The sequence below is a fragment of the Astatotilapia calliptera genome, chromosome 9 (assembly GCF_900246225.1).
Source record: "Astatotilapia calliptera chromosome 9, fAstCal1.2, whole genome shotgun sequence".
Lineage (NCBI taxonomy): Eukaryota > Metazoa > Chordata > Actinopteri > Cichliformes > Cichlidae > Astatotilapia > Astatotilapia calliptera.
The window spans coordinates 32,991,313-33,005,808 of record NC_039310.1 but is presented as its reverse complement, the minus strand read 5'-3'; the positions used below and the strand labels follow the sequence as shown (position 1 = coordinate 33,005,808).

General features: G+C 41.0%; 1 protein-coding gene across 1 annotated transcript in view; it reads right to left on the bottom strand.

Moving 5' to 3' along the window:
• Positions 1–3,130: 3,130 nt before the first annotated feature.
• The window catches only part of LOC113029605 (sodium channel protein type 4 subunit alpha-like), a 257,750-nt gene continuing 246,384 nt past the window's right edge, over positions 3,131–14,496 (bottom strand). Inside the window, exons 28-32 of the mRNA XM_026180573.1 lie at positions 13,527–13,580; positions 13,019–13,156; positions 12,723–12,827; positions 8,782–9,052; positions 3,131–5,048 (exon numbers count right to left, since the gene is read on the bottom strand). Coding sequence (XP_026036358.1) covers positions 3,745–5,048; positions 8,782–9,052; positions 12,723–12,827; positions 13,019–13,156; positions 13,527–13,580 — 1,872 coding nt within the window. The 3' untranslated portion in view covers positions 3,131–3,744. The remainder of the gene's footprint in view (positions 5,049–8,781; positions 9,053–12,722; positions 12,828–13,018; positions 13,157–13,526; positions 13,581–14,496) is intronic.

The window sequence follows — 14,496 nt, the reverse complement described above, 5'->3', positions numbered from 1 at the left end:
TTGTTTGAAATATTGAAGCAGACTGAACAAATGCTGTACACGCACACTTTGACACTTCGTCTTAATAAAAACAAGCGGTAACGCTGCTTCACGTCGGCTTCGTGCCACTGTATGGACCCGTGTGTCTGTAAGTCCACAGTAACGCCATCAGTGCTGCATCCGGCTAATCAGATTCCACCAAATGCTCAAAGTGTTAGTGTGGGATTTTTCCCTTTAATCCACAGACACATACAGTGAGAAAAAGCATCTGTGAAGTCAAGCGTTACTCAAGAAGTCAGTTAAAAGGTATCTGCAAACCGTTATTGCTTGACGCGGTTTGTGTTTGTTTTGTTAGGTTTTTTTTTTTTTGTTTCTCTGTGCAAAATAGATAAAGAGCCGTCTCGCTCGACCTCCTCTCCTCCTCCAGCCAAAATGCAAAAATAATTATCATAAAAAAGATAAATAAAAATAAAGCAATTGACCTGAAAATCTTCCCAAAAAGTAGATGAATAAATAAATAAATAAATAAATGAAGCAGTGTTTTGGTTTTGAAGAGTTGATTTTTCAATCATTGGGGGAAAAAAATGACATCAGCAAAGTCTTCAATGTGCTGAATATAAAATCTGCACCTAGAAAAATGGGCACACCTATTTCACCACAGAAGGTTCATTTTGAATTGTTTGATATTTTCAGTAAAAACTAAAGCTATAAATTCTCCACGTAGGAGTCAGAATTCACCAATTTATCTCCTCACACTGAAATGAAATGCTTCATTTGGAGAAAGAATGAAGCAGAAAAGCTTTCAGTGTCCTGGATAAACCCGAAATGTATAATCATTGAACAACTGGGATAAAAAAATGAAAGATGTTATTTATGGTTTATGGATTAATCTGAAGCTGTAAATAGTTCATATATTTTGGCAGCTGAACGTCCAGCACCACAGAGAGCTCTGTGGTCTTCTAGCTCCATAGGGGGCGGTGTTGAGCTCATCCAGAGTGAACTGGGCAGTAAAACAAAAATTTTAAATTTTCGAGGAAAAAATTTTCTTCCCGAAGTTTGCATGTTTTTTTTCGGTAGAAGGGCTCAAGACAATGAGTGGAGTTCGATTTTTTTTTTTTACAGGTTTCTATTGTAGTAGAATCTCTTTCTGTGATTATCAGAGATTCACAACTTCACCACATAGGAACTTCTGACGGGGTTTCTGCTGCCATGGCGGGAGGACGTTCCATCCCAATTGCTTAAGTAATCAGCACCCATTAGCAGCATGCTAGTGTTTAATGTGCAAAACCGGCTTAACTGTGAGAAAAACCGAACATAAGTGTTGTTTTGATTAATCTCAGACATGCTGTTGATGCTGGATTTATGAAAAGTAATATAGATGTTTTTGAATAGAAGCAGGTGGAAGTCATTAACTTAGCTGTTTAGCTCCATTCACCCTTTTTCACTAAAGACAGTCTTGCCAGCGCCCCCTTCTGGATCTCTGACTGAATTGCAACCAAATTCCGATAAAATTTGGTTAATGGGAAGCAAAATGTGTGTGAATTACTGAGCCTCATTTACATGAAATGTATCTCCGCAGGGAGGCGTGTGACCTCTTGCGTTATTCATTGACAGTACCAAGAGTATTCATACTTCTGTCACACTGACAGCTAGTCAGGAACAAAATACTAAAACTTTGGCAAAGTAACAGAGTTTCATTGCCTTTTGTGCAGTCTCTGGTTTCTTCAATGTTGTCATATTGCTGTTGAGTTTTCAAGATAAGGTTGTTCCAGGACACTGGTGATGGTCAAACACGAGAGTCAGCGTGGCCTTTTAAGCTTTTCATGAAACCAAATGGGGAGAAATCCTGATGCAGATGTGCTGAGCTGATTGTCGCTCTGTAGTCAGAGCTGGCTGACACCACCAGGACCTTAAAGCCGGTTTGTGCCGAGCCGAACTCAGACCAGACAGATGCTGAATGACAGCGGGTGATTTGTCATAAAAGTTGACAATGTTCAGTTTGTACAGAGACATCAAATGCTCTTAGGAAAAGAAAAAAAATGAAAGGAGGCATTTATGGCATTAAAATAGGCTAACAGGTGTCCTGCATGAATCTCAGTGTTCTGCGCTTGTTATTGCTGTCTTGCTTCCTTTTGAATTGATCTTTTACTTCTGACCTGTGGTCATTTTTGTATGTTTTTTTAACCTCTTTGTTCAGATGTTTTTATTTTGCTTTTTTATTCTTTCTATGAAGCGCTTTGTAACATTGTTAGGAAAAAGCTATATAAAATCTACGACTATTATTATTATTACCATCATCATTATTTTTATTACATGTCTTTGTTCAGTTGTTAAAAAGCAAAGACTAGTGGTTTGCTGCATGCTTAAACCTATTTTGAATTTGTGCTAGGCTGGTGTTAAACCAGCAGTCTGATGCTTTTACTAAACTGAATAATAAAAAAAAGAGTAAATTCACCTGCAGTCTTGACTATTTTTGGCATAGGAGAATAACACTACAGTTGACAAGCCTCTTATTTTCCTTCCACCCAGGCAGGTGTTTTTCAAAGCATTCCATAAAACTTATTCCTAAATCATGCATCCTTAATCAATGAAAGCCAGTAAGCTTCATTTTTCTCCCCACTCAGTGTGGTGACAGTGAAATAGGACTCTTCTGCTTCATGTTATAGGGAAGTGAAGCCGGAATATCTAACATGACTTTTAGACAAATCACCCACAAGCCAACAAACTGCCGAGTATGAGGGCGTCCACCACTGGGCAAAGATGCATGTTAGAAGAGTTTGGGACCGTGTAGAAAATCTCATTGTGCACTTGTGTCATTTTTTTGGTGTTATCGCAAAAAGTTTTGAGAAGAAAAATAATGAAATCCCAGGCTCTTCTACACTGTGCCTTCGCCCAGGTGCGGTAAAGCGAGAGCAGGTGCAAACTCAAAAAGTGCAAAACTGCCAACAAAAACAGATGAAGATTCAGGTTGTTGAGATTTTTTTTTCCTGACCGCACCTTCTCCTCTCATCTATTACAACATAGTAGTTCAGCCACTTTTTCATAGCTAGTGCCACTCCGAAGTCAAAAGAGAGACCGCTAACTGGTTTTCTTCAACTTACTCTAAAAAATATAAAAAATAGTAATAATTGTACCGCTATTAAAAGACTGGTAACATCAACAACGTACTTTTACTACGAAAACATTGTTTTGAAATCACGTTGTCATTATTTTCCCTCCTCTCTCGAGTGTCAGTCAGAACGCCACCGACCCTTAACGTGTTGAGAAACACCGCCGTCACTCTTACAAGAAAACATACTCTGAGAATATTGATCAACTGTGGGAAGGCACAAACTCCCCAGGCCAAAAAATGATGGATACATTTGTGATATAGTTGCTCTGCCCCCTCTGACCACCTGTAGCTTTGGTGAAAGGTCATTGTTCTAAACTCCCGGTTCTGGTTGACCCAAGAGTAGGTTTTCCTTTACTGTCTATTACTCCAACAAAGGCAGAGTTGACCTGACAGACAGGGTTACCCTCTCTGTTTTGCAGTTGCTTTGCTTCCTTTCAGGAAACTCCCAAAACACTTTCTCCAGGGAACAGGAAATGACATTAAAGGTAGTAATTCTTCCATGTTGCAGGCTCCTCATAGTTCTTCATAGCTTCTTTCTGCTGCCGCTTCAGCGTTCTCAGCTATGGTACATCCAGTAAACAAAAGAATAAACAGGCCAACCTCAAATGAGAAAATCCTCATTTGTTAATTATTTTTTTGCTTTTCTGTTCCTGCTATGGCGTCATTTCCTGCTGTCTGTCATGGGTGATTTCTGACTGTGATTGTTCACTTTGTTCGCTGCCCGCAGTGTCGGCAACAGTTTCTGTCTTGACAGCGAGCGGTTGAAAGATCTCGGATGTGGCCCGTGTTACGCTGTCATATGAAGGTGGAGATGAGGTGGAGGAAATCGTCTCTGAGCGCTCGATCCCTAACATGCTTGAGCCGTAGTTTTCTCTCATCATGGTAGCAATCAGCCCTTCTTTCTCAGGCGCATCCTCCCCAAACACTACTTCACCTCCTTGTTCACCTTCACCTCCCGCATGCCGAGGTGTGGTGATCTGGCGGTACATGTAGGAGGCGGCCTTCAGCTGTCGCCTCACAAGGTGTCTGCGGTAACACCTCTGGATGATGGTGGCGGAGACTTCTTCCTGCTTGCGCCTCAAAGTTGTAGTTATGGGTTCATAAGAGATTTTGGACGGGTTCGCCATCATGAACTTCTCCTCCATCTGCTGCTTGAGGGCATCCATCTCTCCTGACTCGCCCAGGACACGCTTGGTAAAGGCAAACAGGATGTCCAGGCAGTGGATTTTGTCTCCACTGACCATGGGCAGGTCCATGGAGATCAGTTTGATCTTGTTAGGCTTGGCGATGCGCAGCGGCTCTAGCAGCGAGTCAGCAAAGTCGGACAGCTTGGAGTACTCGATAAACTGCGTGGCCTCCGGGTCGAACTTCTCCCAGACCTCGTAGAACATCTCGAAGTCGTCTTCGCTGAGGGGTTCAGTGCTTTCCTCAGTGGCAACACTGAAGTTCTCCAGGATGATGGCGATATACATGTTTACCACAATCAGAAAGGAGATGATAATGTAGGTGACAAAGAAGGTGATGCCCACTGATGGGTTCCCACAGTTCCCCCTGACGGTGGTGCCAGTGTGGGGGATGTTGGCATCGCACTCCTCAGGGGAGTTGTTGAGAATGGGATTGAGAAGGCTGTCCCATCCTGCAGAGGTGGTGATCTGAAACAAGCAGATCATGCTGTTCCCAAACGTCTCAAAGTTGAACATGTCATCGATCCCCCCCTGCCGTTTCACGTAGGCAAAGTTGGCCATACCAAAGATGGCGTAGATGAACATGACAAGGAACAGGAGAAGTCCAATGTTAAAGAGAGCAGGAAGGGACATCATGAGGGCAAACAGTAACGTCCGGATTCCTTTAGCGCCTCTGATGAGGCGCAGAATTCGTCCAATACGAGCCAGTCGGATCACTCTGAACAGTGTGGGTGACACAAAGTACTTTTCAATGATATCAGCAAGCACGATCCCTGAAAACAAAAAGCAACAAAGATGTAAGTCACACCACTTATATGCATTTATAGAAACATTTGCAACTCCTGGGTGAGCTTCTAATTTGATTTGTTTCTTGTTTTAGGTCTGTGAAACAAAGAATTGTGTTTTGTTTTTATTCATTATCCACTTCTATCACTTGTTTCTCTGATAATGTCTCTGGTTGGAAAAGGTTACCAGTTTTTGTTGGGAGTAAGAGTGAAACGACATGTTTGATCCCCCCTTTTTATGTGAATGTGCTCAGATCCTGAAGTAGAAATCTTGGGTTCAATTTGATTACAACAATCATGACACCGCTTATGTCTGACTTCAGTCAAGCCAGCTAATGTAAAGAAAGTCTGACTATGTTGAACACGCACCCTTCTGGTATCTGTGGGATGCACCAATACAGTTTCTGGACACAGGGTGCTAACTAAGCTTGCCAGTGTTAGCTGACAGCGTAGTACGTCATCCTGAAGCCTCAGTCACACAGGCCTATAGACTGTTCCCCAATGAGTTGGTGAGTGGTTGCTGGATACTGCAGCGTGTTATCTACCACAAGAAGGTTGTAGCACCAAAAACCTGTTTCTTATTGCTTTGGTTGCTCCAGGCTCCAACTTGTCAGCAGTTACTTACTAGGACTGGGCGATATATTGAGTTAAAAAAAAAAATGGATATATTTTTATTCGAGATATAAGATGTGACAATATTGTTTATATCGATATAGTCTATGTTACGTTATAATTATACTTGTGGAGCCGCAAGTTTGCCTCTCTTTCGTCCACTTTTGTCTCTATGCAACGTTACTCGGCCTCGCCTGTCCTTCACTGAACACAACTCCCCCATAGCTTCACCTGCAGGCAATGACAAGATGGACACGGCAAATCTCCGTTAACGAGTTACCGTGGATCGCCTTGTGCGTGGGGCTGGATGGCGTCAACGTGTTAGCGAGCTAACTGTGCTAATGAGCTAACCGTGCTAACGAGCTAACCGTGCTAACAAGCTAGCCCACAGGGGCTGCATGGCCTAAAATCCTTTCATTTTCTCACAAATCGACAGCACGCCTTATGTATGAATTCTGGTTGTGCTTACTGACCGTGAACCGGTTTTATATGGTACACGGCGCTCAGCAATCTGTCAAAAAATGTTTTAGTATGACTTTGGTAAGCTACGCTTGATGGATTGTTGGAGCATTACGGCTACTGTAGTCTGGAGCCTCATGGAGGCTGATAATTTATTTTTGAGTAATTTCTTCATGTACATCTACGCTGTATGTTAATAAAAGTGCCTGTGTGACATCTGGGACACAGCTTTGACTAAGAGCTCTCTTTTTGTTCTTACCTTATAGCTTAAAAAAAAATTGAGATATATATCGTATATCGCCATCAAGCTAAAAAATATCGAGATATGAATTTTGGGTCATATCGCCCAGTCCTATTACTTACCAACCAACCAGCAACTAATGCTGAATAAATATCATATATATGTTTGTGACCAATGTCACTTGGTGAGACATTTCCTGCAACTACTGGCCAGCTTGTTGGGGAACACATATTTTTCCTTAGTGACCAGTGGTACCATGGAGTCATTGGCCAGTCCTTTACCATACATGACTGGGGCCTAATATGGTCACTTCTGGCTCTAAAGAGATGTCCATAAAGTGGAGTGATCATCATCCAGTCTTTGACATTAGATGGGCATGCCCATCGTTTATACACTATAATTTTAAAAGTGGTCATTCCATCTATCACATGGTCTTAGCTATTAGTCACTGGTTCTACCTGCAGTGCCTAATTTAGATAATTTTGGCTTAAATATAACAATTAATAAAAAGCAGTGATACTTGAAAAGGAACTGTTTTCTGATGTACCAAACTAAGAATTGATTACCTCCAGACTATTGAATTTTCTTTAATGTGTTGGCATTCCTGTGAGTTACATCATCTAAAAGCTCTCAGTTTGGCTCTCTCAGTGTTTATGTGGCAGGTCTGCTGTGATTACAACTTGACTAATTGGATCTGGAGAGCTGAGGCGCCTTTTCCCACTAACAGCAAGTCAAACGCTGTAATTCATCCGTCTTTTCCTTGTTATCGGAGAGGGAAACACACACACACACACACACACACACACACACACACACACACACACACACACACACACACACACACACACACACACACACACACACACACACACACACACACAAATACTGTTTTCTTTCATTCACCTCCCTGTGTAAGTTATAGGTGATGGAAGGAAGGAGTGGAAGGAGTCGAGAGGGAATCACCATCACATCGTACATCAACTCAGCTTATGCCCTCCATCCTAACATCTCTCTCTCACACACACAGACGCAGAACAGACGCAATCATGTTTGATTTGTCTTCAGGGACCGCCCTGTGGCAGCTCCGATTGCTGCTGTTACCTTCACCTCCCCCATGCAGCCTCGCCTCAGCGTGCACACTAACACACACACAGACACACACTTAATTACACACATACACCCAATCTTGTCAGGCGAACAGGAGCAGCAGCGCACGCGACGTATGAACACTGATAGCTGAATTAACTGCTTGGGATACTCTGTGCTGTCCCTGCAGACTGCCTGTCATGTGTGTTATTGTGTGTATGTGTGTGTGTGTGTGTGTGTAATTGTAACATGACCGCACAAGACCTTGGTGCAGGTTAAACATAAAGGCCAACCACATGGTCACTTTGGTGACAGATAACTGTCAGGCAGACGTCCCATTGTTTTCTGCTGCCACAGCTGATGGCTGACCCACATGTGTACACATGCGGGGTATCATGAGCTCCACACACACACAAAGCCTTATGTCAGCTGTAAGTTATGTGAAACAGCAGTATATAAGTTTGACACATGTCATGTCTGATAATGAAGGAAAGCAAGATGATTTGTTTATTCTTTCCTTTCAGCTTGTATTTTGGTCAAAATGATTTTAAACTAAGTTTAGAACAAAAGAAGAACTTTGAAATACTGCCTCACAGTTTCAGTATTGTAGTTTAATCACCAGCAGTTTTAAAAAAAAACCTTAAGAAAACATTTTAGTTTCCTAGAAACTATTTCCTTAAAGTTAGCTACGATGAATGAGCAGCTCTTTGTTGAGTACCGGTAATGTCAGAGGTAAGTGAAATGTCTCCTTAATTCAAAATTTCTTAGAAAAAAACTCTTAGAAGTTGATTCGTCAAAAATGTGACAGATTTTAGTCACTTTATTTTAGAGGAAACTTTGCACATCAGTCCTTCTGCTGCACCGCATTTAAAATAAAGTTGTCTTTATTTTGCTCCAGTTGGAGATCCTTATCTTTAAACCTTACCGATATCTAAACACGTAATAAAAGTTTTTTTTACCATGCTGTTAACTTACTTTTTAACGCTGTGAATCTGAGCATTTTCATAAAATAAAGCCTGCCTCAAGAGGCCATTATTGGAACTGCAATTATTATTTTTCAATAGATCAACACAATGTACAACTTTCTAGGAAGCTTTGGTTTATACTTTGATTTATGTCTGTGTTTGAAATACTCTGCACTCACAAGACACTGCTCTTTTTTTCTTTCTGTTATTAAAATGAACTGAATGTGCCTGTGCTTAACACTGCAGATTTTGTGTGAAACTAACCGCACCTGTGAGCACTGTTTATGGATTTGGGGACCATCTGCTTTTTACCCCGTTTAGTAAATCTGGCTCAAAATCTTTTTGAAGCCGAACTCACCCACGATGGAGAGAATGACCACCACGAAGTCGAAGATGTTCCAGCCAACGGTGAAGAAGTAGCAACGCAGCGCCATGATCTTGATCAGGCACTCGGCAGTGAAGAAGATGATGAAGGCCAGGTTGATGTTGTTCAGGATCTTCTCCATCTGAGGCGGCTGCTCGTCCGTCTCCACCATCATGGTGATCATGTTGAAGAGGATCAGCACCATGATGATGATGTCGAACGCTTGCTTCCCAACCAGGTCGAAGAAGAAGCCCTGCAGAGCGTTCTAAGAAGCAAGAATGTTCGGTTAGCCGATAAACCCCCATTTAGTGTTTCTGTCTTTGCTAAGCCACGTCAGGTTGTTTATAAGCCAGTCATTAAAGACGCCAATCAAAGTGCTGTACAGCAGACATTTACAGGCTTCGCTGCCACAAAGGCAGATGCAGAATTTTTTGCCACTTAATTCAACAACTTTCTGTCCAGACGAGAATAATCTGTTCTCTAATTTGAGACTTCAATTTTAATCTAACACTTTCATGCGCCGAGCTTCTTTAATATGCTGCACAGGGTTGTGACAGACGTTCATGCAAGGGACACCTTAGCCTTCAGTCACACTAAAGCAGGAAAAACTGGTAGCTGGAGAGTGATTGTATTCACTTTTTGGTTGCCCAAAAGTTTAGAGTTCTGAGAGGTTGCAGAAGAGAGAGGCAACCTGACTGGGATCCCTCTCAAAGAGCTCGGCGAAGGTTTGCAATTAATCGCCATCCTCTCAACAAGACAACCAGCCTGGCATGGTGACTCAGTCAGAGAGAGTGTGTGCCAGTGAGGTGAACATGAGGTCCGAAGGTTTGTCGCAGGTAATTTACTGCAAATGATGCTAAACGTAACAGCAAAAAGCACATCTTATTTTCATTTTATACTGCCACGTTTGTTTGTTGTACTTGTTAAGTTAATATTTTATTTCCATTTGATTTTCTTATTCTTTACCAGCTACTTTGTTCTCTCCCTTATAGAGACATTTAACTCTAACAAATTCTCGAGAATCTCATTTCTAATTGAGTAATTCTACTTTGGGGATTCTATTCTGTCTATTGTATTCTGAGAGTTATTCTGCTTTAATAAGTTATCGTATTATTCTGTTATTAGATGCTTTTCTTGCTGCTATAACAGGAAAGCGACCATTTAATTATTCAGTTTTAAGAAGAATAATGGACTTTGAGAGGACATGGAACCTGCAGGCTGATTAATGATGCTGAGACGCTCCTGTAAGCTGAACCTGGACTGAAAAAGACCTTCAGATGAGGTGCGTTTTTAGATCTGAAGACTGTTGGAGAGGGTCGATGACCCGATCTGGAGGGGGAGAGTTCAAGTGTCTCAGAGCGTGGTTCTTGGGACTGCTGACAGCTGCTGCTCAGCTGATGTAAATAAAACAGCCTGCGATTTAAAAGTGTACCAGCTCAGACATATACTCAGGGGGACGCCCATATTTGTGCTTATGTGTATCATGTATGTTTTTGAAACAAATCCTAAACTTGACTTATTGTTCTTATTGTGTTTACATGCACCAATAAGGAGTCTAACACCTTTCTACACTTACATTTCTACAAAAGTAAAGGACTGAAGGAATCTCTGTACGTGTGCATGGTTGGGGCGTGAGAACGTGGAGAATTTGTCATCCGTCGCCTTCTTTACTTTGATGTTAGTAAACAGCTGGAGCGTGACACAGCAGCAAGATTCATGCAGTTCTGCTGTAATGTGAGCAATGATGACCTTTGTGCAGGATAAACATCAAGACTGCCCGGATGGCCATCCTGATGACAGATAACTGTCAGGCAGACATTAGATATATTAGCTCACTGCATAGTTTTATATTTTTATCTTTATGCTTCTCAGGCAAGTTACAAGAAACTCCACTATATGAATTTTATAAATATCAGAAGAAAATGTTTTAAAACTTGAATCTTAGTTTAAATTAATTAGAAGTTTACAAAATAGAAGTTTTTAGATTGCTTTTTAAACTCAACATCAACTGCTGTTGAGCCCCGGCCACAGTTTAGCTAATGATTAGTGATTAAAAAGAAAACCTTGACAAAAACACTTGATTTCATGTTGTTCAATTTCCACAAAAACTCTTTCTTTTCCTAGAAATGTAAGAGGTTAGATGTATAATACAAACATAATTACTGCATCGTTTGGTACTGATTACTTGAAATGGAAAGTGTGGTTGTGGCTACATTTATTATGCACCCACTAACGTAGCAGTTAACTGAAAAAAAAAAGGCTCATAAACTATCAGTTTCCTAGAAAGGCTCGTCTAAATTCTTGGAGCAGTAGAAGCTGATCTTCAGGTGAATTTTGAGGTACATACAGAGGTATACTATAGGTGTATATCATAACATCTCTTATCAGGTATAAAGGGCATGTTGTGCGTCACTGTGAAGTACACTCATATTAATGGTCCAGATCTTTTTAAGTAAACAGATTCTTCAGTGAGAGGCTGCTCTGTTTTCTGATATGCTGGTAAGTCAAACATTCCTCTGAAGGCCAGTCGATAAACTGAAGATGACATACATGTCTTACTACAGCTACATCTGTCATACACTTTCCCAACAACGCTTCCTGCACATTTCAGATGTTCACAGGACGTAATCTCTAATCTATTGAACAGTTGGGTTCATATGTTGTTTGCACAGTGGCACAATTTTTCTAATTTTGCTTAAAAAAACTCTTAAAAAAATGAAAATCTGAACTTGGATCACTATGATAGTGATCCAAGTTCAGATTTCATTTTTTTAATACTTGAATGAAACTCCTTTGCATTTAATGACAGCCTGAAGTCTAGAAACTGTGACCATCACCAGAAGCTGTGGGTCTTTGTGGGTCTTAACTGGGCAAACATTGTCTCGAGTTGAGATCAGGAGACTGACTTTGCCATTTAAGAAGATCCCATTTCTGATTTCTCCTCAATTTCTCTTATCCTGAGAAACTGCCGTTTTTTCTCTTCCCATCATTCTGGGACAAATTCATCTTCGGTCTTTAGGTTTTTTTTTCTTTCTTTCTTGTCTCTTTCAGATGTTTTCTGTCGAAGCCTAATCAGACCTTGCTGAGTGTAACCAGTGGTTTGCATCTTTTATTATGTTTTTTTTTTTTTAAATTGGAGACTTTGATTATGGCTCTCGTACGTTCTTTAGAGTTTTCGTGATTCAGTTAGATGTTGTCAAATTGTTTTTCTTAACTAAGGAAAGAATTCTGTGATCATCCACTTCTCTTGTCCTTTAGGGCATTTTGGTACTGTTGAGCTGGTCAGTGCATTCATCATTTTTAAGACTGTTTGTTGAGCCACTCTTAAAAGTTTGACTCGTCTTGCTTTGTCTTTCCAGCCTAACGATGGCATCGCTCACTTCCATCGACATCTTTCACGGCCTGATATTTAAATTTAAAGTGAAAAGCTATAAAATACAAACTTAACGCTTTGATACTTCACTGGCCACAGGACTGCTGGCCAGTCAATTATCCAGTTAATTCACACTGTGTGTGAAAATGTCTGTAATTCCTAATCAGTTAAAGCAACACTTTTGTGAAACCCCTCAAATTAAAGCTGAAAGAATCCACTGTGGTGGTGTACAGAGGAAAAGTGAAATCTAATAACTAACCTAACTATTGTGTTTGCAGCCAAATATTAATTGAAAAAAAGCAAAAGTGGTCAAAATTAATTTTAGATCATCATTGGAATGATTACATACATATTTAAAGGTAGTTTCCTCCATTCAGCTTCGACTTGATAATAAAAAACGCTTCTGTCCTTACAAAGTTAACTTTAACATACTTAATAAACTGTTAATTAAAACTGAGTGTTCAAAATCTGTTTGAATAGAAACAATACCAATGAAACCATTTCTGGACGTATCATGTAGAACTGAATCTGTTTTTAAGGTGGACGTGCTGTGTGTCGGTACCATCGGTCTGGGAATGGGCTTCTGAGGTTTTTTGGAGCCGAGTTTCTTCATGGCGTTGTAATACTTCTTCTGCTCCTCGGTCATGAAGATGTCCTGTCCTCCTAAGTAAACAAACCAAGCAACATCTATGTTATTTTATAAGACTTAAGGTTGCCATCTAATGTTCTTACAAAGAACCTGCAAACCTGTTAATATATATTCAGACGCTTTTGCTTTGATTTAAAATGCGAAGCTGTAGAAAGTAAACGTGCGTTTCCTGTGCCATGTGTGACGCTGGTGTCAGCCGTGGTACTTATCTTTCTCTTCTGCTGGTTGAAGTTGTCGATGATGACACCGATGAACAGGTTGAGGGTGAAGAAGGAGCCAAAGATGATGAAGATGACAAAGTACAGGTACATGTATAGATTGATCTCCTTGATAGGCTGCTCCTCCACCTGTTCAGGGAACACACGGATCTGTTTCTGAGTTTCAGTTTGACTGTATTCAATGTTTGTTCCACCTTTAATCCTGTTCACATCTGACATTTTAAAGACATTATCAGTTATTAACACGACATCATATCAATCTGTTTAGATTTCTTTTTCATTGAACTTTAATTTGACCCTTTTTTGTTTCCAGTCCTAATCGAGCGCCAACATCCACAGAAGAAAACTAAAGATGACGCTGAAGTGGCGAAACCTGCAGTTCCTCTAATGTCCAGAGGAGGTGCTAAAAGTGATGCTGAACTCACTTTGAATCTTACTCTATTCAGAACGTGAAAAGATTCAGAATCACGTGCACATTCAAAATGTTGTCGTTACTCACAGCTCTCGAGTCCACCGCTGCGTACATGATATCCATCCAGCCTTTGAACGTTGCCTTGAAACCAAACAAAATCACAGAAATGAGTTAACTGTTGTCACTTTAACCTTACCAACTGTAGCGAGACAGAACCACTGATTTCTTTAGTGTAGGGAGATGTACAACTTTCCCACTCCATAAGAGACAATTATTCAGTTCATGTTCATGCAAACTTGTGATCGAAGTACAAATTTTATTCAGTTTTTTGAGGACAGAAGGCTGATACCCACTGACCCGATGTATGTATGTTTGCATGTGAAAGACTTTAAGATGTCGAGACTTAAAAGTCCGAGATGACTCTCTGGGAGAGGCAAGAATAACTTAGCTGAACACTCAGGACTGAAACATGTTCGTTTACATCAGGGGTGCGGAACTCCAGGCCTCGAGGGCCGGTGTCCTGCAGGTTTTAGATCTCATCCTGGGTCAGCACACCTGAATCAAATGATTAGTTCATTACCAGGCCTCTGGAGAACTTCAAGACATGTTGAGGAGGTCATTTAGCCGTTTAAATCAGCTGTCTTGGATCAAAACCTGCAGGACACCGGCTCTCGGGGCCTGGAGTTTGACACCTGTGCTTTACATGAACCTGACATGAAGGGAAGACATCCAGTGATTGTCCTCGCTTTATGATCCAAAAGGAATGGGTGGTGGGAATCTGCGGCAGATGTTAGTGCATGTGCAAAATCAGGGAAGGGGGTGTCGGGGGTGTTTGGTCTCTTCAGCTGTAGAAGGCTGCATTTTTGATTTGGGATTTCAGGTTGAGCCGTTTGCACTGACTTCATGTTTTCAGTTTAGTAAAATCACAATTCGCAACACCTGCAGGCTACATGAGGCTACATGAGGCTACATGAGGCTACACTCAATGCTAATGTGCTAAACGGACCGCCTACTTTAAGCAGCCATTAGCTGCACAGACTGCAGCTTTAAATAAAAT